The sequence below is a fragment of the Dendrobates tinctorius genome, unplaced genomic scaffold, assembly GCF_039654945.1.
Source record: "Dendrobates tinctorius isolate UK_male_01 unplaced genomic scaffold, ASM3965494v1 ptg000060l, whole genome shotgun sequence".
NCBI classification, from domain to species: domain Eukaryota; kingdom Metazoa; phylum Chordata; class Amphibia; order Anura; family Dendrobatidae; genus Dendrobates; species Dendrobates tinctorius.
In genome coordinates, this window is record NW_027361728.1 from 23,574,005 (window position 1) to 23,601,296 (window position 27,292).

Here is a 27,292-nt window from a genome sequence, read left to right on the forward strand (position 1 = left end):
TACTGACTGCTGAGCCGTGTATCTAATCCTCTCCTGTGTGATAGTCTGCTGAGCCGTGTATCTAATCCTCTCCTGTGTGATACTGACTGCTGAACCGTGTATCTAATCCTCTCGTGTGATACTGACTGCTGAACCGTGTATCTAATCCTCTCCTGTGTGATACTGACTGCTGAACCGTGTATCTAATCCTCTCGTGTGATACTGACTGCTGAACCGTGTATCTAATCCTCTCCTGTGTGATACTGTCTGCTGAGCCGTGTATCTAATCCTCTCCTGTGTGATACTGACTGCTGAGTCGTGTATCTAATCCTCTCCTGTGTGATACTGACTGCTGAGTCGTGTATCTAATCCTCTCCTGTGTGATACTGACTGCTGAGCCGTGTATCTAACCCTCTCCTGTGTGATACTGTCTGCTGAGCCGTGTATCTAATCCTCTCCTGTGTGATACTGACTGCTGAACCGTGTATCTAATCCTCTCCTGTGTGATACTGACTGCTGAACCGTGTATCTAATCCTCTCCTGTGTGATAGTCTGCTGAGCCGTGTATCTAATCCTCTCCTGTGTGATACTGACTGCTGAGCCGTGTATCTAATCCTCTCGTGTGATACTGACTGCTGAGCCGTGTATCTAATCCTCTCCTGTGTGATACTGACTGCTGAACCGTGTATCTAATCCTCTCCTGTGTGATACTGACTGCTGAACCGTGTATCTAATCCTCTCGTGTGATACTGACTGCTGAACCGTGTATCTAATCCTCTCCTGTGTGATACTGACTGCTGAACCGTGTATCTAATCCTCTCGTGTGATACTGACTGCTGAACCGTGTATCTAATCCTCTCCTGTGTGATAGTCTGCTGAGCCGTGTATCTAATCCTCTCCTGTGTGATACTGACTGCTGAGTCGTGTATCTAATCCTCTCCTGTGTGATACTGACTGCTGAGTCGTGTATCTAATCCTCTCCTGTGTGATACTGACTGCTGAGCCGTGTATCTAATCCTCTACTGTGTGATACTGTCTGCTGAGCCGTGTATCTAATCCTCTCCTGTGTGATACTGACTGCTGAACCGTGTATCTAATCCTCTCCTGTGTGATACTGACTGCTGAACCGTGTATCTAATCCTCTCCTGTGTGATACTGACTGCTGAGTCGTGTATCTAATCCTCTCCTGTGTGATACTGTCTGCTGAGCCGTGTATCTAATCCTCTCCTGTGTGATACTGTCTGCTGAGCCGTGTATCTAATCCTCTCCTGTGTGATACTGACTGCTGAGCCGTGTATCTAATCCTCTCCTGTGTGATACTGACTGCTGAGCTGTGTATCTAATCCTCTCCTGTGTGATACTGACTGCTGAACCGTGTATCTAATCCTCTCCTGTGTGATACTGACTGCTGAGGCGTGTATCTAATCCTCTCCTGTGTGATACTGTCTGCTGAGCCGTGTGTCTAATCCTCTCCTGTGTGATACTGACTGCTGAGCCGTGTATCTAATCCTCTCCTGTGTGATAGTCTGCTGAGCCGTGTATCTAATCCTCTCCTGTGTGATACTGACTGCTGAACCGTGTATCTAATCCTCTCGTGTGATACTGACTGCTGAACCGTGTATCTAATCCTCTCCTGTGTGATACTGACTGCTGAACCGTGTATCTAATCCTCTCGTGTGATACTGACTGCTGAACCGTGTATCTAATCCTCTCCTGTGTGATACTGTCTGCTGAGCCGTGTATCTAATCCTCTCCTGTGTGATACTGACTGCTGAGTCGTGTATCTAATCCTCTCCTGTGTGATACTGACTGCTGAGTCGTGTATCTAATCCTCTCCTGTGTGATACTGACTGCTGAGTCGTGTATCTAATCCTCTCCTGTGTGATACTGACTGCTGAGTCGTGTATCTAATCCTCTCCTGTGTGACACTGACTGCTGAGCCGTGTATCTAATCCTCTCCTGTGTGATACTGACTGCTGAACCGTGTATCTAATCCTCTCCTGTGTGATACTGACTGCTGAGCGGTGTATCTAATCCTCTCCTGTGTGATACTGACTGCTGAGCCGTGTATCTAATCCTCTCCTGTGTGATACTGACTGCTGAGCGGTGTATCTAATCCTATCCTGTGTGATACTGACTGCTGAACCGTGTATCTCATCCTCTCCTGTGTGATACTGTCTGCTGAGCCGTATATCTATTCCTATCCTGTGTGATACTGTCTGCTGAGCCGTGTATCTAATTCTCTGCCGTGTGATACTGCTCTCCTGAAATACTCTGTGCTGCTGTCACCTTGCTGGTTTTATGTGTGATCTACATGGTGGTATTGTGTATGATCTACATGGCGGCATTGTGTGTGAAGTATATGGCGGTATTATTTGTGATCTGCTAAAAGGGGACCCATTCTAGGGTGGTTCTGGCTGAGCACCTGCACACGGGTCAGGGGTAATAGGTGCAGTCAGGGGAGGGCTGGTGAAGCAGCTGAAGAGAGGGGTCTCATTTTTATCGTTACTGTATGGCTCCATTCCCCCCCATCCTGCTTCCCAGCGTCACCCCAGACTGCGCCTGTCGCCTCGCTTTCACACATCGCCAGGACAGAATCTGAGGAGGGCAATGGGGTCTTTGCATGCAAAGTCTGGATCAGAACAGGCCATCAATCAGCAGAAATGTTTCCTGGATTTCTGTGCTGCTGTGTCCCTGCTCCTCCCCATATATCTCCCTCTGTGCCCCCCATAGACCAGCGCACTGCTCTCCTGAAATACTCTGTGCTGCTGTCACCCTGCTCCTCCCCCATATCTCCCTCTGTGCCCCCCATAGACCAGCGCTCTGCTCTCCTGAAATACTCTGTGCTGCTGTCACCCTGCTCCTCCCCCATACATCTCCCTCTGTGCCCCCCATAGACCAGCGCACTGCTCTCCTGAAATACTGCCAGTGACAGAGCTTGGTTTTAACCTGCGAGACTCGGCCGTATCTCGCTTTAGTGTGACTCCGGTCTTACAGGTAAAATCTGTCTTCAGTGAATAGACTTTCCAATTGCTGAGATAGGAGATGACAGTTGGTGCTCATAAAGTTCTCTACAGAATTGTATCTGTTTCTGAAGAACTTGCAGCAGAAGGTTTGACTCCAGCTCTTCCCTCCCTTTCTCTATAGAATTTGAAAAACTGAGATCTCCCATCCTAGTAATAGGATAATTTGTATTCACTGAATTCAGATTTTACAATTAGAATTTAGAATGAAAAATCAGTCCCGGAAGAGAAAGAAGCATAAGACATATTACAAAGTGATTTTCATGTGTACTATTGACTTATTGAACAGACATATCTAATGGCAATTATGTACAGCTGTATAAATTATGATGAGCCAATCCACAAAGGATATTAGTGTTGAAAGGGGATGTTCCAGGCTACGAAGAAAAATCTGCAGTCAATGTGACGGCATACTGCAGAATCATGACAGTGTACAATACGCACACTGTCACGATTCTCAAGTGGGCAGCCACATGTCCTCAAGTAGGCAATTTGCCTTATTGTGATCATTTGCCAATTAGATTCTTCTCCTGCTCTGAGAGAAGAAGCTAACAATCTCGTTGGCATGGGACACACAAGTATGGAAATCGCATACCTGTGGACATGTGACTGCCCTCTTGCACTGGTAATAGAGGTGAATCATGACAGTGTGTGCATTGCATAGACATCAGTTTTCCACATGTTTTCCAATTTTCTTTCTAAGAGATATTTTAAATTGAGTTTGCACGTTTCCGTCTATTTTCCTTGTCTAGGGCAGGTCTAAAATCAATGGTTTGGACTGGCGACGGCCTTCTTCCTTTTTAAAAGTTTTAATTTTTTCTTCTTAATTCAGATCTGGTGTCTCCCATAAGGTCACACAAGACCTTTTGAAGATATTTTAACATTTAAATACATGTTTATTAATGCACTTGTACCATGTAAAAGGGGCTAAACTATTGGCAAATCAAAGAGGCTGATATTTTATGGGGTTCCAACAACTTCTGCTTTCTTCCGCATCCCAACAATCACTAGTACAACAATTAGTTAATCATGTGCCATGCCCTATTTCCCAGATCAGTACTCTGTCAATCATGATTTTGCAGCTAAGATTTTTTTTTTACTATGTAATCTAGACATCAAGGTCATTGGATTATATGTGGCCTTTTATGTCATTGGGGGTCTATGGTAGTCACTATTATTACGGGTTCAAAAAATGAAAGGGGTGAGATATTAACACCCATTTTCTCAGCAGAAACTATAATTCTGACAATTGTGAATCTAAATTGAAGAGAGGAGAAATATTGAGGCAACTGGCACGTTAAAAGAATTTTTAAATTTCCAATTGTTGGTTGGGTCCCCTGAAATGGGCTGATCAGTTTTAATTTGTAGAGGGAAACAACAACAAGTGTTTAAAGAGGTTGTGCAGCTCCGGCAAGGGGAGATTTTGAGGCACGCCGTGCAGGACTGATGGAGAGCCAGAGAGATAGGCAAAGCTGAGCGGGCATACCCCTAACTGATACATAATCAAAGCCCATCAACTCAAAGTTTCCAAATAAAATATTTGAAAAAAAACACTTTTTTTTACCCATTTCACCAATTTAATAACAAGAAAAATAGGTATTAAATGTATGAAATACATTAAAGTCCTTATATTTAAACTTTTTCTCACTTTATGGACTCTGTTTCTCCCTGGTACCATGATAATTTTATTGAACATAACACAAGGTTACAGAAAGAAACAGTACTTAATGGTAGGAACACTGTGGATTCTGATGATCATAGCCTCAAGCCACCTTTATAAGGGATTATTTTTCTGTCATAAGTTAGGAACTTCCATTAAAGGGGTATTCTAAAGTTAACTCTTGAGCAGCTCAGAGATCTGCACTCATTGAGGAACTCCTCACTGAGTGACAGTTCTGGTCAGAGGCTCTATTTTCCTACAACACATTAATGGTCTGTCAGTGCTTGTTCTAAGTCATAGTTATCACTATACTTACATGTAGAGATAACAGGAACTTTGAACAAGCACATAGCTCAGGAAAGTGATCCCAGATTAAGTGAATTGCTCTGAAAACTGCCCATGCTTGGGCTGGGGGATTGGGATTCTACAGGTCTGATAACAGCACCTTGGTCAGGAGCTTAGCTGGAGTAGGATTGGGTAACTGCTGTATCAAAATCAATGGGCTGGAGAGAGCTGATTGGGATGTTATAAGAACTCCTCTGTAATGTAACTACTGTGCACACTTGACCAGGCACTGATGAACAAGCTCCTTGGAAACAAGCTGTACACTATGTAAGATAAAATCAGTCATTTCAGGAGAATGACAGCACATACAGTATAAAAAAAAACAAGACAATTGTAAACTTGCTTATATTCTTGCTGTCTAACTAAAGCAATTAAGAAAAAAACTTGAGCATATCCTTTAACTATACTTTTATTATCTTGTAAATACATTGCACATAAAGATACAGCAGTGCATGTTAATTAGACTCATTGATATGAGTAAAATCATACCTTCCATGAAATGGTTCCTGAAACAATCTGAAAAAAAATAACACAATTCAAAAGATGACTTGAATCTAACAGCAAAAAATAGAACTAAAGACGGAAATGCAAAGAAGCACCCAAAACATTTTTGAGGATTTGGCGGTACTTAACTTCTCTAATATAGTAGTGTTGTTAAATCAGTAGTAAACTCCTGAAAGAATGACACATCATCTTCAGTATGGCCTGGAAAGGAGACTCGCATTGCATTCCAGAGATTCAGATCAGGGCTCTCTTAGAAAACCTACAGTCACATATCTGGGTGGATTTTTACAAATGGATAGTTTTTCATCCATGGGGCATACGTGTTGATTCAGTTTTTCTTTTGTTTTTTAAAGTGAAGCAAGAAGTCTGACCTTTAATTTATCTATTGACTAACGCTAGGTTCACATTTGCGGATGGCCGAGCAGCGGAGGGCTGCGGACTTCCTCCATGAAGCTCCGCCCACTGCCGTACCTCCTCCGGTCACCTCCGCCTACGTCTGCATACGGCCTGCGTACCTATCTTTAACATTGGGCATGCAGGTCATGTGGATGGCGTTGTTTTGATAATGCGGCGACCGCATCAAATTCCAACATGTTGCGTTCGACGCGGGTCGCCGCATCGTCAAAACGATGCATGCAGAGGTATCCGCATACATCCACACAACCTGCATACCCAATGTTAATGATAGGTACGCAGGCCGCATGCAGACGTAGGTGTAGCTGACCGGAGGAGGTACGGCAGTGGGAGGAGCTTCACAGAGGAAGTCCGCAGCAATCCGCAGCTTGGCCATCCACAAGTGTGAACCTAGCCTTAACAAATGGATCAGTTTTCATTCCACGTTTCATTCTTTTTAAATTAAAGTACACAGTAGGTCTTCCATGTGTGATCTGATTTATACGGATCCCCATAGACTTTAATCCACAGACGGGATGACAACAGGACATGCTGAGTTTTTAAAACGGATTTTTGTATGGATCATTGCAACTATGGGTCGGATTGCTGTCCGAGATAAAAATAAAAATATAAAATAGATAGCACATGGACCTGTCACATAGATGTGCAACTTTATGGAGACAGACTGACTTTTGGTCTATACAGAAGAAGGTGTAGGTTTCAGATAACAAAAAAAATAGAAAAAGTAGTATATCGACTCTCCCACTGTTGAAAAATGCCTTGAGATGTGGTGCACGGAGGCTCCAAACCGGCTTCTGGGTGTAGATACAGCAGCAAAATGGAAAAATCCAGTGTCCACAGGAAATTAGGTAAGTATATTAAAACATTATTTTATTAGAAACATCGTTAAAGGGAAAAATGAAAAATTGAAACAAAGAATAAAAGCACATGGCTCTACGGGTTTCAAGCATAAAAGCTCTTAGTCCTGACAACTTATGTGTCCATTAACTAGTAATACATAGTAAAAACAATTGAAAAAAACAGCGCTTACCGAAGAAGCTGCATCCGGAACCTGCAGCGCACCAGATAATCAGCAGTTCGGTGCCGCAGCTGCACGTGTCGCAGCTGTTTCACAGTCACAGCACATGCATAGAAAGCCTGTGTGTTGTGCCTGTCACACAGGCGCGACACATGCAGCTGCAGCGCCGAACAGCTGATCATCGGGAGCGATCCAGGTATCCGGGTTTCCGATGCAGCTTCTTCGGTAAGCGCTATAATTTGCCAAATAAGGAGGGAGCCGACGATGCATGCTCATTTGTAATCGTAAGTACTGCACATGAACAGTACAAAGACAATACCATATTGAAAGATGCACCACATGTATTAGAACATTTGCATGTTGAAATTGGATGAACGATTTCATTTGGATACAGGAAAGATGTATATCTTTGTACCGTGTTAGCCAGTGGATAGAAAAATATTCAGAACTGAGAGTCCTCAGTGGTTGATACCTTTTAATGGCTAACTGAAAAGATGGTAACACATTGCAAGCTTTCGAGACTACTCGGGTTTCTTCATCAGGCTAGACTAATACAAAATCTGAAGAGTCACATATTTATGCACAATACAACACAGAAAAAATGCAATAGATAAGACATGTGACGTGAACCAGAACTATCAATATGTGAGAGGGAGAAACATAAATATTGGACCAGTACATAGATAAGGAGTCCAGATGTTTTATAGTCCTCTGATTGGGGTCTCCTAATGTGTTGTGATGCCCCCACAAGGTCTCGGAAGCAAATTCCTTAATTGATGTAAAAAGACATAAATCCATGCGACACATTCATTCCAGTACTGGGAGTGTCAAAGGTCGTCATAAATTTAAACTCCCAAACTCTTCTCTCTCTCTGAGACTTGAAGTTACCTTTCAATACCAGTAATTTCATATCCATGTTGCTGTGATCAGGGATATAAAAATGTTTTGCCACAGGTAGATCCATTCTTTTTTCTCTTATTGTGTGACGATGAGCATTCATCCTTGTTCTCAGCTTTTGGCCTGTCTCCCCAACATACAGACCCCCAGTTGGACATTTAGTACAAATAATTAAGTACACCACATTAGATGTAATGCAGCTGAAAGTACCTGGGATCTTGTAGTCCTGATGTGAGTTGGGGATCTTTATCTTGTCCGTTGTCATTATAAATGGACAGATTTTACATTTTTTCTGGTTGCAAGGAAAAGTTCCTGCAGCTGTTGGAGAGGACAGGGAGCTTCTGACAATGATGCTTCTTAAATTTGGGGGCTTCCCCCCACTGCTGTGTTTTAGGCAGCAAAAACAAAAACCAGCGTTTCATGAATTTCTTTTGGGGGGTGCGTTTTTACCGTGGGGTAAAATTGATAATGCGCTTTTATTCTTCGGGTCTGTACGATTACAGCGATACCTCGTTTAGGTCGTTTTTTTATGTTTTGGCACTTTTATGCAATGAAAACAATTTAATATAAAAAAATAATTCTTTTTGCATCGCTTTATTCTGCGAGCTATAACTTTTTTATTTTTTCGCTGATGATGCTGTATAGTGGCTTGTTTTTTGCGGGACGAGATGACGTTTTCAGCGGTACCATGGATATTTATATGCGTCTTTTTGATCGCGCGTTATTGCACTTTTTGTTCGGTGGTATGATAAATCATTATTTTTTGCTTCGTTTTTTATTTTTATTTTTTAAGGGGTTCGCTAAAGGGGTTAACTAATGGGACAGTTTTATAGGGCGGGTTGTTACGGACGTGGCGATACCAAATATGTGTACTTTTATTGTTTTGGATTTTTTTATTTCCAAAATTTGAATTTATTTGGGAATATTTTTTTTTTTTTTTAATTTATTTAGCAATTTTTTTTAAAACTTTTTTTACACTTTTTTTTTTTTTTTACTTTATTACATTGTCCCAGGTGGGACATAACTGTCATGTGACAGATCGCTGATCTGTCACATCACAGATCACTGTGACAGATCAGCGATCTGTCACAGGCAGTACAGGAGGCTTCCTCGTGCCTGCGCTTTGCAGGCACTGAGGAAGCCAGCTCCCTGTAGGCCCCCGAAGGTTCCCGTCGCCATCTTGGATTCGGGGACCTGCAGGGATAGAGCCCCCCGCAGCAGCGCTGCACATTGCGCTGCTGTGGGGGGCTTAGGGAAGCACGGAGGGAGCCCCCTCCCTGCCAATGCTTCCCTTTAACCCCCGGTACAGCGCGATCGTGTTTTATCGCGGTGTGCAAGGGGTTAATGTGTCGGTGGCGGTCCGTGACCGCCCCTGACACATTGTGTCGGGTGTCAGCTGTGATAATCAGCTGACACCCGGCCGCGATCAGCGGCGCTCACCACGTGGGCACCGCTGATCGCTATGACGTAATATTCCATCCATGGGAATTAGGTCCAGGGTCACATGGACGTAATATTACGTCCAATGTAGGTAAGGGGTTAAAAGGTATCAACCACAGAGGACTCTCAATTCTGAATATTTTTCAATTTCATTTGGGGTTCGAAGATTGAAAAAATCTCCAATGGATAGAAGTATGCAAAAAAAAAAAAACATAAAAAACATGACCAGTATGAAAAACTAGACACTTACTTAAAAGGTATTTTAAATCTGTTTTGTAGTTTAGACGTTTGGAAAATTTTGTGTGTTGATTCTTAGAATCCAATGTGCTTCTTGATTAAGATTTTTATCCAATCTCCTCCATTATGGGGACGATTCACTATCAATGCCAGTAATCGCCAGTGAAGATACATCTCACTGGCGATTACTGACATTGATGGTGAATCATCCACATACTGGAGGAGATTGGACGAAAATCTTACTTAATCAAGAAGCACATTGGATTCTAAGAATCAACACACAAAATTTTCCAAACGTCTGAACTACAAAACAGATTTATTATACACACGTGGTCAAAATTGTTGGTATCCCTCGTTAAACGGCAGAAAAACTGACAATGGTGACAGAAGTAACTTGAATCTGCCACAAGTAATAATAAATCAAAAATCTATGAAAATGAACAAATGAAAGTCAGACATTGCTTTTCAACCATGCTTCCACGGAATTTAAAAAAAAATAAAACTCATGAAATAGGCCTGGACAGAAATGATGGTACCCTTAACTTAATATTTTGTTGTACAACCTTTTGAGGCAATCACTGCAATCAAACAATTCCTGTAACTGTCAATGAGATGTCTGCAGCTCTCGACAGGTATTTAGGCCCACTCCTCAAGAGCAAACTGCTCCAGTTGTCTCGTGTTTCAAGGTTGCCTTTTCCACAGGGGCGGACCTACCGCCCGTGCAGACCGTTCATTGAACCAGGGCCCCGGGGGAGAGGGGGGCCCCTCCAGCCTCCTGCACCACATGGCTAATTATTCAGTTTTCAAATTAGCCATGTGGAGCACAGGAGGAGAGGAGAGCAGTGCGGAAGCGTTTGAGGACCTGTGGTGACGTCATCGTCATGTGATCAGGGGCGGAGCTGATCACAGGCCTTCACCATTGATCAGCTTCGCCCCCTGATCACATGACGATAACATCACCACAGATCCTGTAGCTGAGCTCACACAGGAGCTGCATCTTCTAGCAGGAGGGCGGCCAGGTAAGAATTTTTTAATGTTTTTTTTTATTTAATTATTATGTTTCCCCACAGGATGGAGACACATGGACCATGTGTCTCCATCCTGCCAGGGCAGATTGGAGACGGGCAGGATTGGAGACGGGGGCAGGATTGGAGACATTGGGGTCAGGATGGAGACAGGGACGGAAGGAGATGGGGCAGGATGGAGACGGGGCAGGATTGGAGACGGGGCTTGATTGGAGACATTGGGGGCAGGATGGAGATGGGGCAGGATGGAGATGGGCGCAGGATGGAGATGGGGCAGGATGGAGATATTGGGGGCAGGATTGGAGACATTGGGGGCAGGATGGAGATGGGGCAAGATGGATACATTGGGGGCTGGATTAGAGACATTGGGGGCAAGATGGAGATGAGGCAGGATTGGAGACGGGACAGGATGGGGACAGGGCAGGATTGGAGACGGGGCAGAATTGGAGATGGGGCAGGATGGAGATGGGGCAGGATTGGAGACATTGGGGGCAAGATGGAGACAGGGCAGGATTGGAGACATTGGGGGCAGGATGGAGACACAGGGGGCAGGATGGAGACATTGGGGGCAGGATTGGGGGGCAGGGTGGAGACGGGGCAGGATGGGATACAGGGGGCAGGATTGGAGATACAGGGGGCAGGATGGCAGACACTGGGGTCAGGATGGCAGACACAAGGGGCATGACTGGAGACACGGGGGCGGGACTGGAGACACGGGGCAGGACTGGAGACACGGGGGCAGGACTGCAGACACAGGGGGCAGGATTGCAGGTACAGGGGGCATGATTGGAGACAAAGGGGCAGGATGAAAGACATGGAGGCAGGATTGCAGGTACAGGGGGCATGATTGGAGACTAAGGGGGCAGGATGAAAGACACAAGGGGCATGATTGGAAACAGGGCAAAATGGAGACATGGGGCAGGATTGGAGACAGATGGGGCAGGATCATGGGGCAGGATGGATACGATGGAGACAGATGGGGAGATCATACGGGGTACAATGGATACTCATGAGGGTGGGATGGGAGAACATATGGCTGAAGCCAGGAATGAGACACACGGGGGCCAGGATGGAGGATATTATTACCATAGGGGCTAATTAAAGGATATTATTACTGCAGTGATGTATTTTTTTTTTTTTTTTTGAGTATACTGTTTTAAATGGGGGGGGGGGGGCAATCCTGTTACTGTGTAGAGTGATACTATGTTGCCTTTTTTTCTTCATGTGGTGTAGTGTAGAAGTTGGGAAAAAAATAAGTAATGTGTTCTGCAAGTTGAGCTCTAGATAACTGTGTTATTTCCTGCAGAGACGAGCCCTGGCTGGAAGAAGTGATGGCGATCTGTGCTGGATGAAAGATGAAAAGCAAGGATGAAGGACTTCTTTACCTAGAGATGTCACTGGTGAGTTATTGTGTTACCTATAAACTGACACTATACACTGTATACTATATACAGAGGTCCTGTGTATAATGTCACCAGTGATCACTGTATTACCTGTACGTTATATACAGAGCTCCTGTGTATAATGTCATTAATCACTGTATTACCAGTACACAGACACTGAATAGTAAGTACAGATCCCCTGTGTATAATGGCACTTATGGCGATAGTATTGTTTTTTTATTATTACTGATCAGTATTGTAGTATTCAGTCACTATGTGGTGGTAAAATGTGGTCTGGACATGGTGTTGCGGTATTTGTCCCTTGTATGTGCTATTATTTGGTCACTTTGTGGTGATAATATGTGGTCTGGTAATGGTGCAGTGGTATTTGTTCCTTGTATGTGACATTATTCGGTCACTGTGGTAGTAATATATAGTCTGGTCCTGGTGTGGCGGTATTTGTTCATCGTATGTGGTATTAATTATAGGTCAATATGTGGTGGTAATATTGTGTCTGGTCATGGTGCGGTGGTATTTGTCCATTGTATGTGATATTAATGGTCATTTTAAAAATTGAAAAATAAATACAAATGTACCTAAATTGTATTGCATATTTCAACAAATATTTCATAGGTTACAGTAGAGTAGAGCTCGGCCAAAAGTGTCTACAGTGTTGTGATGGCGGCTTAAAAAATATTTTGGTGAAAAAAAAATCTGCCGGCTATATGTGTGATCTGGTGATGGGAACTGTTAATGTGTGATTGGTGAGAAGTGGAGTTTTCCAAGAGAGAGCAGTGGGACTGTGGACAGTTTGAAGGGTGGAGGCGGGGCTGGGGTGGAGCCTGGGCGGAGTCTTACGGGGGCACTGAAAATTTTCCCAGTATGGGGCCCCGAAATTCCTAGTGGCAGCCCTGCCCCTGCCCATATGCTGCAGCAGTTCAGGAATGTGCGGAGTGCGGACACTGGACAGTGTGGAATGGATGGATCCTCTTGGTCTGGCCTGCCCTGCCTACTCCAGGTAAGAATACTACCAGAGCTGAGCAGGACTGAGGGACTAGGACCGAGGCACAGGCATGATTTTGGGGGGCTCCTGGGGTGGGGGAGAACTGAACATGGCAGGCATGATTTTGGGGGGCTCTGTCCTGGGGGAGAACTGAAGCATGATGGCCTGGCTGCTCATGAATGGGGGCCCTGGCCTGGGGAGAAGGGAAGCATGGCCTTGGCTGCTCATGAATGGGGGGGCCCCTGGGGAGAAGCATGGCTGCTCACGAATGGGGGGGCCCTGGGGAGAAGCATGACTGCTCATGAATGGGGGGGCCCCTGGGGGAGATGCTTGGCTGCTCATGAATGGGACGGCTCATGGGGAGGAGAAGAAACATGATTCGGGTGGCCCACATAGGGGGAGAAGAAGCATAAACTGGAGAGGGCACATGGGGAGAAGCAGCATAAACTGGGGGGGGGCACATAGGGCGAGAAGCACTATGCCAAAAGTAGACCGCATATGGAAGAGAGAATTATGAAACAAAGGGAAACGGGGGTGCCTATATATATTACCTATCTATATGTTTACATAACTTTGTTGCCCTATGAAGGACGGGGGGGGCCCAAAAAAATGTCTTGCACAGGGGCCTACTACAGTCTGTGTCCGCCCCTGTTTTTCCAGATGGCGTGGTTCAGCTTTTTCCAAAGATGATCAATAGGACTTAGGTCAGGGCTCATAGAAGGCCACTTCAGAATAGTCCAATGTATTCCTCTTAGCCATTCTTGGGTGTTTTTAGCTGTGTGTTTTGGGTCATTATCCTGTTGCAAGACCCATGACCTGCAACTGAGTCCAAGCTTTCTGACACTGGGCAGCACATTTCTCTCTAGAATCCCTTGATAGTCTTGAGATTTCATTGTACCCTGCACAGATTCTAGACACCCCGTGCCAAATGCAGCAAAGCAGCCACAGAACATAACAGAGCCTCCTCCATGTTTCACAGTAGGGACAGTGTTCTTTTCTTGAAATGCTTGATTTTTCCATCTGTGAGCATAGAGTTGAAGTTTTTTGCCAAAAAGTTCAATTTTTGTCTCATCTGTCCATAGGACATTCTCCCAGAAGCTTTGTGGCTTGTACACATGTAGTTTGGCAAATTCCAGTCTGGCTTTTTTATGATTTTTTTTCAACTATGGTGCCCTCCGTGGTATGGCAGTCTCCCATGAAGCCCACTTTAGCTCATACAATGACGGATGGTGCAATCTGACACTGATGTTCCTTGAGCTTGAAGTTCACCTTTAATCTGTTTAGAAGTTTTTCTGGGCTCTTTTGTTACCATTCTTATTATCCGACTCTTTGATTTGTCATCAATTTTCCTCCTGCAGCCACGTCCAGGGAGGTTGACTACAGTCCCATGAAGCTTAAATTTCTGAATAATATGTGCAACTGTAGTCACAGGAACATCAAGCTGCTTGGAGATGGTCTTATAACTTTTAGCTTTAAGGCTGCGTTCACACATTGCGTTTTTTTCGCATTTTCGCGGCGGTTTTTAACGTGTGATTTTGCCACGAAAACGGAAAAAAAACATCATTCCATGCAATCCTATGGGATTCTGCAATGCTGTGCTAATGCTGCGGATTTTCCCACGGCGGAATCGCATCGTGGAAAAATACGCAGCATGCTCATTATTTTGCAGAATCGCGGGGATTCCACCCACATAGGAATGCATTGTTCTGCTTACTTTCCGCATGTGGCTGTGCCCACCATGCGAAAAGTAAGCAGAACATTTGCGGATGGTACCAACGGTCCGGAGGAGAGGAGATTGTCTTCCGGGCTCTGGGTACCATATCCCTGTAAAAAATAGAATTAAAATAAAAAAATCGGGTTATATTCACCTTCAGATGTCCCTCGCAGCGTCAGCAGGCCTCGGCGATGCTCCAGCAGGTCCTGTTCCCAGTGATGCATTGCGATAATGACCTTTGCTGACGTCGTGGTCTTGCGACACTGTAGCGATCTCATGAGACCGCAACGTCATCAAAGGTCATTATCGCAATGCATCACTGGGAACAGGACCTGCCGGAGCATCGCGGAGGCCTGGGGACGCTGCGAGGGACATCGGAAGGTGAATATAATCCGATTTTTTATTTTTTTATTATTTTTAACATTAAATCTTTTTACTACTGATGCTGCATAGGCAGCCTCAATAGTAAAAAGTTGGTCACATTCGACAAACACTATGTTTAACGAGTGTGACCAACCTGTCAATCAGTTCTCCAAGCGATGCTACAGATCGCTTGGAAAACGCTAGTATTCTGCAAGCTAATTACGCTTGCAAATCTCGCTAGTTTTTCCACGGTAAAATCGTGGGAATTTAAAATGCGATTTTCCTTCGGAATGGAATTCCGGAATTCCCACGGTAACTTCCGCGGGAGTTCTGCAACATGTGAACTTAGCCTAACATGCTTGTCTATAATTTCCTTTCTAATCTCCTGAGACAACTCTTTCCTTTGCTTCCTCTGGTCCATGTTGAGTGTGATACACACCATGTCACCAAACAGCACATTGAGTATCTGTAGCCCTCTATATAGGCTCACTCACTGATTCCAAGATTGTAGACACCTGTGATGCTAATTAGTGGATACGCCTTGAATTAACATGTCACATTATTTTCAGGGGTACCATCATTTCTGTCCTTGAGTTTTATTTTTTTTTAGTTTTGTGGAAGCATGGTTGAAAAGCAATGTCTGACTTTCATTTGTTCATTTTCATAGATTTTTGATTTATTATTACTTTTGTCAGATTCAAGTTTTTTCTGTGACTATGGTGGTTTTTTTCTGTCATTAAACGAGGGGTACCAACAATTTTGACCACATGTGTACCTTTACTGACAGGTCTAGCTTTTCATAACAGTCATGGTTTGTTTGACTTTTCATTTTTTTTTACATACGGTGCTTATTGCCATCAGTCTTCAAACCACAAATGAAATCTCTTGCATCCAATTTTAACATGCACATATTCTACTAATTGTGGTGCATTTTTCAATGTGGTATTGTCTATTCTACATGGCCACACAAGACCGACGCATGTTGTAAATAAAGACATAACACATTTATCAATGGAGGGAAAACGGCGGTTTTATTAAGGGTTAAATAATTTTAATTACACATCCAAACCTCAATAAATAAACATATAATAACCACTGTAATCATCCCAAGACCAATCCACCCAGATAATGGGTGATTATCCCACAAATAAACCTCACAAGTACATAAAGCAGGGGAGGGTGGGAGGGGAATCTTCTTTCCTGACAGGAACCGTTAGGCTATGTGCCCACGTAGCGATTCTCATGCAGAATAAACCTGAGCAGAATCGCCCACCCTGCTCCCAGGAAAACGCATGCGGTTTTTGACAAGAGTGTGTCAAGCGTTTTTGCATGCGTTTTCCTAAGCGTTTTTGTCCATATAACTGATGGTATGCAGAATCGCGGGCGATTCCGCAAAATTAATAAACATGCTGCGTTTTTTACCGCTAAGCGATTCCCCAGCGGTAAAAAACGCACCATTGGCACAACATGTGCGTTTTCTATTAAAAATGCATGGAATGCTTTTTTGAAGCGTTTCCGCGGCAGAATCGCGCGTTTAAAAACGCTGCAGAAATGCTTAAAAACCGCTATGTGGGCACACAGCCTTAGGCTACTTTCACACTAGCGTCGTGCGACGGCCGTCGCCCTGCATCGGGGCGACGTACCGTCGCACGTTGTGAAAGTTGTGAAAAACGGGGGCAGCGGATGCAGTTTTACAACGCATCCGCTGCCCCATTGTAATGTCCGGGGAGGAGGGGGCGGAGTTTCGGCTGCGCATGCGCGGTCGAAAATGGCAGAGACGACGCACAAAAAAACGTTACCTGTAACGTTTTTGTGTGCATCGTGGCCGCCAAAACACGACACATCCGTCGCACGACGGATGCGACGTGTGGCAATGCGTTGCTAATGTAAGTCTATGGAGAAAAAACGCATCCTGCGGGCAACTTTGCAGGATGTGTTTTTTCTTCAAAACGACGCATTGCGACGTGCGTCGCACGACGCTAGTGTGAAAGTAGCCTGAGGTAAATAAGCAGGCTGCACAGCCTTAAATACTGTTAAATGAATTGCTAAAAGTAACCACCAATCACAGACGCCAAAAATAGCGCAAAAGGGGCTGGTTAAAACTGGTTCTGACCACTTTTGAAAGACCAGTGAAGAAACTGCTTACTATAATTTGACCTTTTTCTGACAGGAAAAAATACCTTGAGTGAATAATAATAAAGAATAAATTATTGTGGCCTGTGCATCCATGTGACCCCCCCCCCTTTATTTTATGGATATGTGCGGGGGGGGGCTATCATATTAATAGTTAATGGACACATATGCTGTCAGGTCTAAGAGCGGTTACGCTCAAAATGCGCAGACCAGTGTCCTTATATTCTCTTTATACGTTTTGATTTTTAATCCTTTTTTTAGCCATGTTGCTAATAAAATATTGTTTTCATATACTTACCTCATTTCCTGCGGATGATGGATTTTTCCATTTTTGCTGCTGTAGATTTCAGACAGAGTAAGGTCAAGTTCAGTATTTTACCTCAGCATTTGTAAGCCAAAACCAGGAGTGGGCGATAAATAAAGAAGTGTTGACGTGTTTCTATTAGGCCGAGTTCACACGTGGCGTTTTTTTCGCGTTTCCGCGGCGGTTTTAACCACGCGATTTTGCCGCGAAAACGCGAAAAATAAGCATCCCATGCATTCCTATGGGATTCCGCAATGCTGTGCTAATGCTGCGGTTTTTACCGCAGGGGAATCGCTTTGCGGTAAAAACCGCAGCATGCTCATTAATTTGCGGAATCGCGGCGATCCCGCACCCATAGGAATGCATTGTTCCGCTTACTTCCCGCATGTGGCTGTGCACACCATGCGGAAAGTAAGCAGAACATTTGCGGATGGTACCCACGGTCCGGAGGAGAGGAGACTGTCCTCCGGGCTTTGGGTACCATATCCCTGTAAAAAATAGAATTTAAAAATAAAAAATATTGTAATTCTCACCCTCCGGCGTCCCGCGCAGCCTTCCCGCTTCTCTCCACGCTCTCGTTCTCAGTAATCCTTTGCGAAAATGCCCGCGATGGCGTCCGTTCTCGCGGGATCGCGAAGTCTCGCGGTCATTCGCGCGACGTCATCGCGAATTACCGCGAGACATCGCGATCCCGCGAGAACGGACGTCATCGCGGGCATTTTCGCAAAGGATTACTGGGAACGGATGCGCGGGACGTTGGAGGGTGAGAATAACACTATTTTTTTTTTTTTTTTTTACATCCTATCTTTTACTACTGATGCTGCATAGGCGGCCTCAGTAGTAAAAAGTTGGTCACACTCGTCAAACACTATGTTTGACGAGTGTGACCAACCTGTCAATCAGTTCTCCAAGCGATGCTACAGATCGCTTGGAAAACGCTAGTATTCTGCAAGCTAATTACGCTTGCAAATCTCGCTAGTTTTTCCACGGTAAAATCGTGGGAATTTAAAATGCGATTTTCCTTCGGAATGGAATTCCGGAATTCCCACGGTAACTTCCGCGGGAGTTCTGCAACATGTGAATTTAGCCTAACATGCTTGTCTATAATTTCCTTTCTAATCTCCTGAGACAACTCTTTCCTTTGCTTCCTCTGGTCCATGTTGAGTGTGATACACACCATGTCACCAAACAGCACATTGAGTATCTGTAGCCCTCTATATAGGCTCACTCACTGATTCCAAGATTGTAGACACCTGTGATGCTAATTAGTGGATACGCCTTGAATTAACATGTCACATTATTTTCAGGGGTACCATCATTTCTGTCCTTGAGTTTTATTTTTTTTTAGTTTTGTGGAAGCATGGTTGAAAAGCAATGTCTGACTTTCATTTGTTCATTTTCATAGATTTTTGATTTATTATTACTTTTGTCAGATTCAAGTTTTTTCTGTGACTATGGTGGTTTTTTTCTGTCATTAAACGAGGGGTACCAACAATTTTGACCACATGTGTACCTTTACTGACAGGTCTAGCTTTTCATAACAGTCATGGTTTGTTTGACTTTTCATTTTTTTTTACATACGGTGCTTATTGCCATCAGTCTTCAAACCACAAATGAAATCTCTTGCATCCAATTTTAACATGCACATATTCTACTAATTGTGGTGCATTTTTCAATGTGGTATTGTCTATTCTACATGGCCACACAAGACCGACGCATGTTGTAAATAAAGACATAACACATTTATCAATGGAGGGAAAACGGCGGTTTTATTAAGGGTTAAATAATTTTAATTACACATCCAAACCTCAATAAATAAATATATAATAACCACTGTAATCATCCCAAGACAAATCCACCCAGATAATGGGTGATTATCCCGCAAATAAACCTCACAAGTACATAAAGCAGGGGAGGGTGGGAGGGGAATCTTCTTTCCTGACAGGAACCGTTAGGCTATGTGCCCACGTAGCGATTCTCATGCAGAATAAACCTGAGCAGAATCGCCCACCCTGCTCCCAGGAAAACGCATGCGGTTTTTGACAAGCGTGTGTCAAGCGTTTTTGCATGCGTTTTCCTAAGCGTTTTTGTCCATATAACTGATGGTATGCGGAATCGCGGGCGATTCCGCAAAATTAATAAACATGCTGCGTTTTTTACCGCTAAGCGATTCCCCAGCGGTAAAAAACGCACCATTGGCACAACATGTGCGTTTTCTATTAAAAATGCATGGAATGCTTTTTTGAAGCGTTTCCGCGGCAGAATCGCGCGTTTAAAAACGCTGCAGAAATGCTTAAAAACCGCTATGTGGGCACACAGCCTTAGGCTACTTTCACACTAGCGTCGTGCGACGGCCGTCGCCCTGCATCGGGGCGACGTACCGTCGCACGTTGTGAAAGTTGTGAAAAACGGGGGCAGCGGATGCAGTTTTACAACGCATCCGCTGCCCCATTGTAATGTCCGGGGAGGAGGGGGCGGAGTTTCGGCTGCGCATGCGCGGTCGAAAATGGCAGAGACGACGCACACAAAAACGTTACCTGTAACGTTTTTGTGTGCGTCGTGGCCGCCAAAACACGACTCATCCGTCGCACGACGGATGCGACGTGTGGCAATGCGTTGCTAATGTAAGTCTATGGAGAAAAAACGCATCCTGCGGGCAACTTTGCAGGATGCGTTTTTTCTTCAAAACGACGCATTGCGACGTGCGTCGCACGACGCTAGTGTGAAAGTAGCCTAACTGAGGTAAATAAGCAGGCTGCACAGCCTTAAATACTGTTAAATGAATTGCTAAAAGTAACCACCAATCACAGACGCCAAAAATAGCGCAAAAGGGGCTGGTTAAAACTGGTTCTGACCACTTTTGAAAGACCAGTGAAGAAACTGCTTACTATAATTTGACCTTTTTCTGACAGGAAAAAATACCTTGAGTGAATAATAATAAAGAATAAATTATTGTGGCCTGTGCATCCATGTGACCCCCCCCCCTTTATTTTATGGATATGTGCGGGGGGGGCTATCATATTAATAGTTAATGGACACATATGCTGTCAGGTCTAAGAGCGGTTACGCTCAAAATGCGCAGACCAGTGTCCTTATATTCTCTTTATACGTTTTGATTTTTAATCCTTTTTTTAGCCATGTTGCTAATAAAATATTGTTTTCATATACTTACCTCATTTCCTGCGGATGATGGATTTTTCCATTTTTGCTGCTGTAGATTTCAGACAGAGTAAGGTCACGTTCAGTATTTTACCTCAGCATTTGTAAGCCAAAACCAGGAGTGGGCGATAAATAAAGAAGTGTTGACGTGTTTCTATTAGGCTGAGTTCACACGTGGCGTTTTTTTCGCGTTTCCGCGGCGGTTTTAACCACGCGATTTTGCCGCGAAAAATAAGCATCCCATGCACTCCTATGGGATTCCGCAATGCTGTGCTGATGCTGCGGTTTTTACCGCAGCGGAATCGCTTCGCGGTAAAAACCGCAGCATGCTCATTAATTTGCGGAATCGCGGCGATCCCGCACCCATAGGAATGCATTGTTCCGCTTACTTCCCGCATGTGGCTGTGCACACCATGCGGAAAGTAAGCAGAACATTTGCGGATGGTACCCACGGTCCGGAGGAGAGGAGACTGTCCTCCGGGCTTTGGGTACCATATCCCTGTAAAAAATAGAATTTAAAAATAAAAAATATTGTAATTCTCACCCTCCGGCGTCCCGCGCAGCCTTCCCGCTTCTCTCCACGCTCTCGTTCTCAGTAATCCTTTGCGAAAATGCCCGCGATGGCGTCCGTTCTCGCGGGACCGCGAAGTCTCGCGGTCATTCGCGCGCGCGAATGACCGCGAGACATCGCGATCAAGCGAGAACGGACGTCATCGCGGGCATTTTCGCAAAGGATTACTGGGAACGGATGCACGGGACGTCGGAGGGTGAGAATAACACTATTTTTTATTTTTTTTTTACATCCTATCTTTTACTACTGATGCTGCATAGGCGGCCTCAGTAGTAAAAAGTTGGTCACACTCGTCAAACACTATGTTTGACGAGTGTGACCAACCTGTCAATCAGTTCTCCAAGCGATGCTGCAGATCGCTTGGAAAACGCTAGCATTCTGCAAGCTAAATACGCTTGCAAAATGCTAGTTTTTCCACGGGAAAATCGCGGGAATTTAAAATGCGATTTTCCCGCGGACTGGAATTCCGGAATTCTCGCGGTAATTTCCGCGAGAGTTCCGGTACGTGTGCACTTAGCATTGTACTTTCCTCTGATTTTTCCACTCCTGATTTTGGCTTACAAATACTGTACTGTAAAATGTTGAATGTGTGAACGTGGCCTAAGGGTCATTTAATGTAGCTGAGGAACGAATGGAGACTGATAAATCTGGAGTGAAGAACTCGGGAGAAGAAGTAATGGTCCAGTCTCATAAACTATACGATCGGCATTAACATATTTTTAAATTACAGATATGAAAGTAAATATGCAATTAAGCAAATGGATAAGATTAATTTTTTAGTCTTTTTGAATAAAAGTTATAACACAGACAAACATCACCCTTGTGCCAAAATCAAACCAAAAACCACAAAAAACGTAGACACAAGTAAAAAAATACCCACAGGTAAACACCTGTTCAGTAATGGGTAAAAAAGGCCTCCTTTGCAAAGCGGTATTGCATAGTGTAATCAGTTGCAATATACATCACTTAGGTAACTTACTCATTTAACTCCCATTAGAGCAAGGTATAATTATTGTCACATATCCAAGTTGTGGCCACCAAAATTAATATAGGAGCACAATAGCCCTTTTCTGGGTCTCAATAAAGTGCTGGTGCATCCTTTTACCCCTCATAGGGGAAATACTTTATATTGCACTGAATAAATGGTCATTCACAACTAACACACGATTGTGCACTATAAGTTAACAATTGTGCATCTAGCAACTACCATCCATAGAGACCTTTAACAAAATCAAACAACCCAGCAGCAAATAGGGTAGGCAAAATAGTGAGATCGATCTATATACAGTCAAAAAAACAGAACCCTGCCGCCCCACTAATTCAAAGAGCGTTCCAAATGACCAATTTTTTGTAAACATTAATCATGCCGTATACTTTCATGCCATCACGGCTTTATGTTGTCTGATCTCACCCGGTTAGAGGAACCCCGTCACTCCATATCCGCTTGTCATAACTGCGAGCCTGCAAAGTGCAAATGACCCGAAGGGAGACGCAATACATGAGGGAGGCAATATCGGGTCATTTGCACTTTGCAGGCTCGCAGTTATATCTTATCCATTTGCTTAATTTGATCTATATTGGTGGATAATAAGTCCTGCTATCTCTACTATGAAAGTAAATATGACAGCTGATTCATGGTGCCCGAACAAGCACCATGAAGCAGCATTTCAGTGAAAATAAACAGTTAAAACCTAACCAAGGACCTGTCACGCACAGTGTAGGAAAGACTAAGTGCAACACGAAGGGATAATGGGAAGGGAAGCCAACACTAGGGAAGGGGTGAGTGGAGACTCCTAGGCAGATCTAACATCACCCTGTCTGCCCTGAGTGTCCTTGTATAGGTTCCGAACCTATCGCCAAACAGGAACCTAACCCCTGCCTGACCTTGGCGATAAGCTCTGCATACGGAAGGACAGAATAAGCACTAGTCAATCCCCACTACTACTAAAGACAGATGGGATACACAAACAAGGGGAACACTTAGCTTGAGTAGACTCAGAAAGAAACACAAACATCCTACAAAATACCAAAGAGGAACATAGCCAACTACTATATCTCCAAGACTCAACAGGGGAGAAATGGAAATATCACCGGCAACTTCCAGTAGCTATCTAGGAGTTATAAACACTTGGTCCCAGTTGTTGTCCAGTACAGTAGAAGGAAGGTTGCCATTGGATCCTAAAGTCAGAAGGACCAGGAAGAAATCTGCAAAGCAAAATGCTGAGACCTCCTGCAGTCAGATGCAGTGCGACAGTCTGCGGACTATGACACATCCGTGACAGGACCATGCTGCTCGAGTGACTAGTGTATTTTATTTTGGCAAAATCCCTGTTTTATCTGCTGCAGGTCTACCAGTTTTCTGAATGAACCCACCCATATCACTGACTGGCAGCTTTTTGTGTACACGGTGCATAGGCAGAAAGCTACCAATCACTAGTGGAGGCAGGGTTATATAAGGCTCGTGAATATGGAGGGCTACATTGGAACAGGTGACAACACTGGAATCAGGGTCCCTACCTCTACATTATGCTGCTCTCAGATTTAGCAGATGTATAATTCAAAGTGGTGCTTAATAGATGGCCATCTTGCAGAATGAATGATTAATTGGAAAACTTTTTCTCATTGAGCAATTTCTCTACAACTCCATACCTTAACTCCAAACTTTAACCCCTTCACCACATATGACGTACATGGCCGTCATATGTCGCGTCTCTGCCATTGATGCGGGCCCGTACGCTGAGCGTACATCTGTTTTATTCAGCCATCAAGTGCTTTTAACAGCTGTGGGTCGAGTGGAGCTCTGTCCGTGGCTGTTAACCTGATAAATCCCACTGTCAATCTCTGACAGCAGCATTTAACAAATGCTTAAGCTTTTAAAAATATGAAAAAAGAGCAAAACACAAAAGCTCAAAACAAATTTAAACAATTTAAAAATATATAAAAAATACACATCAAATCAAAACAATCGTATCAGTAAAAATATCAGCTCAGTGTGCAAAAAAAAGCCATCACACACCACTATATCCCAAAAATTAAGAGATATGGTTCTCAAAAAATGGCTACACAAAAAAGCGTTTTTTTTTGTGTGAATAAATTAGAGGGGTTATCCACTACTAGGACAATTTTTTTAAAAATTGTCAAATTGGACTTTTTTTTGCAATTTCAACGCACTTGAAATTTTGATCCCGCTTCCCAATGCCTCACATGATAAATCGAATGATGCAATTCGAAAGTACAACACGTCCCGCAAAACACAAGCCGTCATAAGGCTGTGGGGAAGGAAAAATAAAACGTTACGGGCCTTGGAAGGGGAGGAAAAAATAAAAAACGTAAAATCGCCCAAAGGTTCTTTCCCCATATTGCCTCTGAATTATTCAAACCCAACATTAAGGCAACAATTAAAATTATCGAGTTGTCTTGAAACTAACAATATTATTTAACTTTTTATTCAGAGGGTAAGTTCATCCAAAGCTGTACTGCTCCAAGTGCAAGCTTCATAAATATGATTACAGCATTTCCTCCTACCTTTGGGGTCATCTGGAATCACAATTGGGGGAGCAATGTTTGGGAGCTCTTCTTCTCCTGGCTGCAGACCTTTTCCTCGGAGAGGATTAACATCCAAGATATCAGGCATATCTACGATTACATCTGAAAATAATAAAAAGCAGTAAAAGAAAGAAGAAAAAGAAAATCACATTTATTTAAAATAGAAGACATTTAATGGTACAACCCAGAACTTCTTCATCATACAGCAATAATTCAAATTGCATACCAAGTTTTTTGGGGACCCAGTCAAGTCCAAATGTAAACTTCTTTATTTGGATTACCAGGATTTCTGGAAATGAAGCAAAACGAGATGTCCTAGAAAAGAAGAAGGACAAAGTCATTAAATATCTTAAAACCTTAGGCTGGAGGATTAAGGCATACACTGTTATACTCATTTTTCATCTTTCCATTTTAACCATTTCAGAATGATAGTCAACTAGCTACCATATAAAAATAAGAAATATATAAAAAAAAAAACAGCATATATGTTAATTTTCTACAATTGTTCTAATTTCAGCTGTCTCATACATAGTCCAGCATGTGGCTACATACAGAAGTAATAGCAGTAGGGCGGACAGGGCAATTTGACCTCTTAAAGACCAGAGGTATTTTTTGTTTTGCATTTTCATTTTTTCCTCCCCTTCTTCACAGAGCCTTAACGTTTTTATTTTTTGGTCAAAATGGACGAGTTGTCCCTTTGAGCGACACCATTGGTTTCACAATGTCGTGTACTCGAAAACAGGAAAAATATTCCACCCTTGTGCAACCTAATATGGAGGTCCGAAGTGTCTCCCCCGGCGGCTGCATATTGTTTCCCCCCAGGACTCGGAGTCGGCCATTCTCTGAGCCGGCTATCACAATGACAGCAGGCTCACAGAAGGTGCAGCTCGCCAACTCCCAGTGAACAATTGTGCCCACATCTTTCAGGTCAGAACAACATCAGCAAGATAAGCAGGTCAAGTGATCACGCTGCTGCCATCACTTGCCGGCGCTGCAGAAATACGCATTTGTGATAAGTGCTCCAGAGCTGAAGACACCGAACATTCCATGTAACATGGGTGTATTTAGTGTGTGGGGGAGATTTAGGGTGGTGAGATTTAGTGTGTATTGGGGAGACTTAAAGTGAGGGAGAGGGGTGGGGAGATTTAGTGTGGGGAGAGGGGGGAAGATTTGAGGACAGTTTGGGGAGCAAGGAAGGGACGGGTATATACATATTATGGGAAGCGGGAAAAATTTGAAGAAAAAAATGAGGAGCAAGGGTAGAGATTGGAGGCACGAGAAAATAGTATGGGGCATGGTGCAGACACTATGGTGAGTGGGGGGATGGGTGCGGACACAATATGGCAAGTGGGGGGATGGTGCGGACACAGTATGTGAGTAGGGGGTGCAGACACAGTATGGCAAGTGGGGGTGGGTGTGGACACAGTATGGTGAGTGGGGGAGGAATACATGAGGGGGATGGGTGCAGAAACAGTATGGTGAGTGGGGGGACAGGTGCAGAGCAATGGGATGAGGGGGTAAATATATGAGAAGAGAGTATGGTTAGCAGGGGGATGTGAGAGGAGATGTATGAGAAAGGAGGGGGAAAATTGTGGAAGAAAAATGTGAGTAGGCACAGAATAGAGACTGAGTAGTGGGGGGGGGGGGAGTGTGATGAGGGGTCACAGTACAGAGAATGGACAGTTGGACAGCAGAGGGGGGACACAGTGTGAGAGGATACGGTGAAGAGGGGGCCCAGTATGGAAAGGAGAGGGCAGTGAGGAGGGCATGTACCATAAGAGGGACAGTATGTGGGTCATATTTTGTGCAGGAAATATAGTGAAGGGCAATTATTTATTCAGGGGCTCAGAGTAGGGCATATATTTTTATTCAGGAGCATTATAATAACAGTCTTATTTTTAAGGGCACCATGTTGGGAAGTGCTACATAAGACCAGAGAAGATGGAAGTCTGCAGAGCTAAGCTGTGGATAAGAAAAGTTATCATGGAGTCTGGACAAGATGAAGAAAAGAAAGAACAAGTCCAATCAGAGACAATGTCATCTATAAAAGGTACCTGGATATAAAAAATGTTTGCGATACTGATGAATTCTCATATTTTTATTTATTTTAGGAGAATTAAAGGGTTTGTCCAAGTTTGTGACGAGTCATATTCCATGTGACAGCGGGCTTCTGAATTCTCACAGTGCGCTCTGCATGCTGTCAGGATTCTCTGGTGCCAGAGATTTGAGTACACGTGGTCACGTGCCGACTAAACATGTGTGGCATCACTCAATGAAAATGAGTGAGTGTAGACAGAATGTGGACAGAAGTATACAAATCTCATACTTTTGCTTACATGACCGCCCACTAGTGCCACCGACAAAGGAGAATCCTAAAAGTGTGCAGTCCATCACTGAGAATTCAGAAGCCTACAGCCATCTATAGTGACTGCCGACTTTCATCTCAAACCAGAACAAGCCCTTTTATTATAAAACTAGATTATGGCCCGATGCTATCGCATCGGGAGGATGCGATAGCATCACACCTCTTGCCATGTTAACCCTCAACACACACACTCCTCTCACCTTTCACCAT

At 43.9% G+C, this 27,292-nt stretch overlaps 1 protein-coding gene and 1 long non-coding RNA gene across 4 annotated transcripts in view; one reads left to right on the top strand and one right to left on the bottom strand.

Annotated features, from left to right (window-relative positions):
* USP13 (ubiquitin specific peptidase 13) overlaps window positions 1–27,292 on the bottom strand; it is a 212,011-nt gene that overhangs the window by 17,449 nt on the left and 167,270 nt on the right. The window contains exons 14-16 of the mRNA XM_073578782.1: window positions 24,944–25,032; window positions 24,697–24,819; window positions 5,497–5,523 (exon numbers count right to left, since the gene is read on the bottom strand). Of these exons, the coding sequence (XP_073434883.1) occupies window positions 5,497–5,523; window positions 24,697–24,819; window positions 24,944–25,032 (239 nt within the window). The remainder of the gene's footprint in view (window positions 1–5,496; window positions 5,524–24,696; window positions 24,820–24,943; window positions 25,033–27,292) is intronic.
* LOC141092541 (uncharacterized) overlaps window positions 1–27,292 on the top strand; it is an 81,929-nt gene that overhangs the window by 2,960 nt on the left and 51,677 nt on the right. The window contains exon 2 of one of the 3 annotated variants that reach the window (XR_012232831.1): window positions 11,849–11,942. The exons of the other annotated variants lie outside the window; for them this stretch is intronic. This is a non-coding gene — a long non-coding RNA (uncharacterized lncRNA). The remainder of the gene's footprint in view (window positions 1–11,848; window positions 11,943–27,292) is intronic. 3 annotated transcript variants of the gene reach the window in all.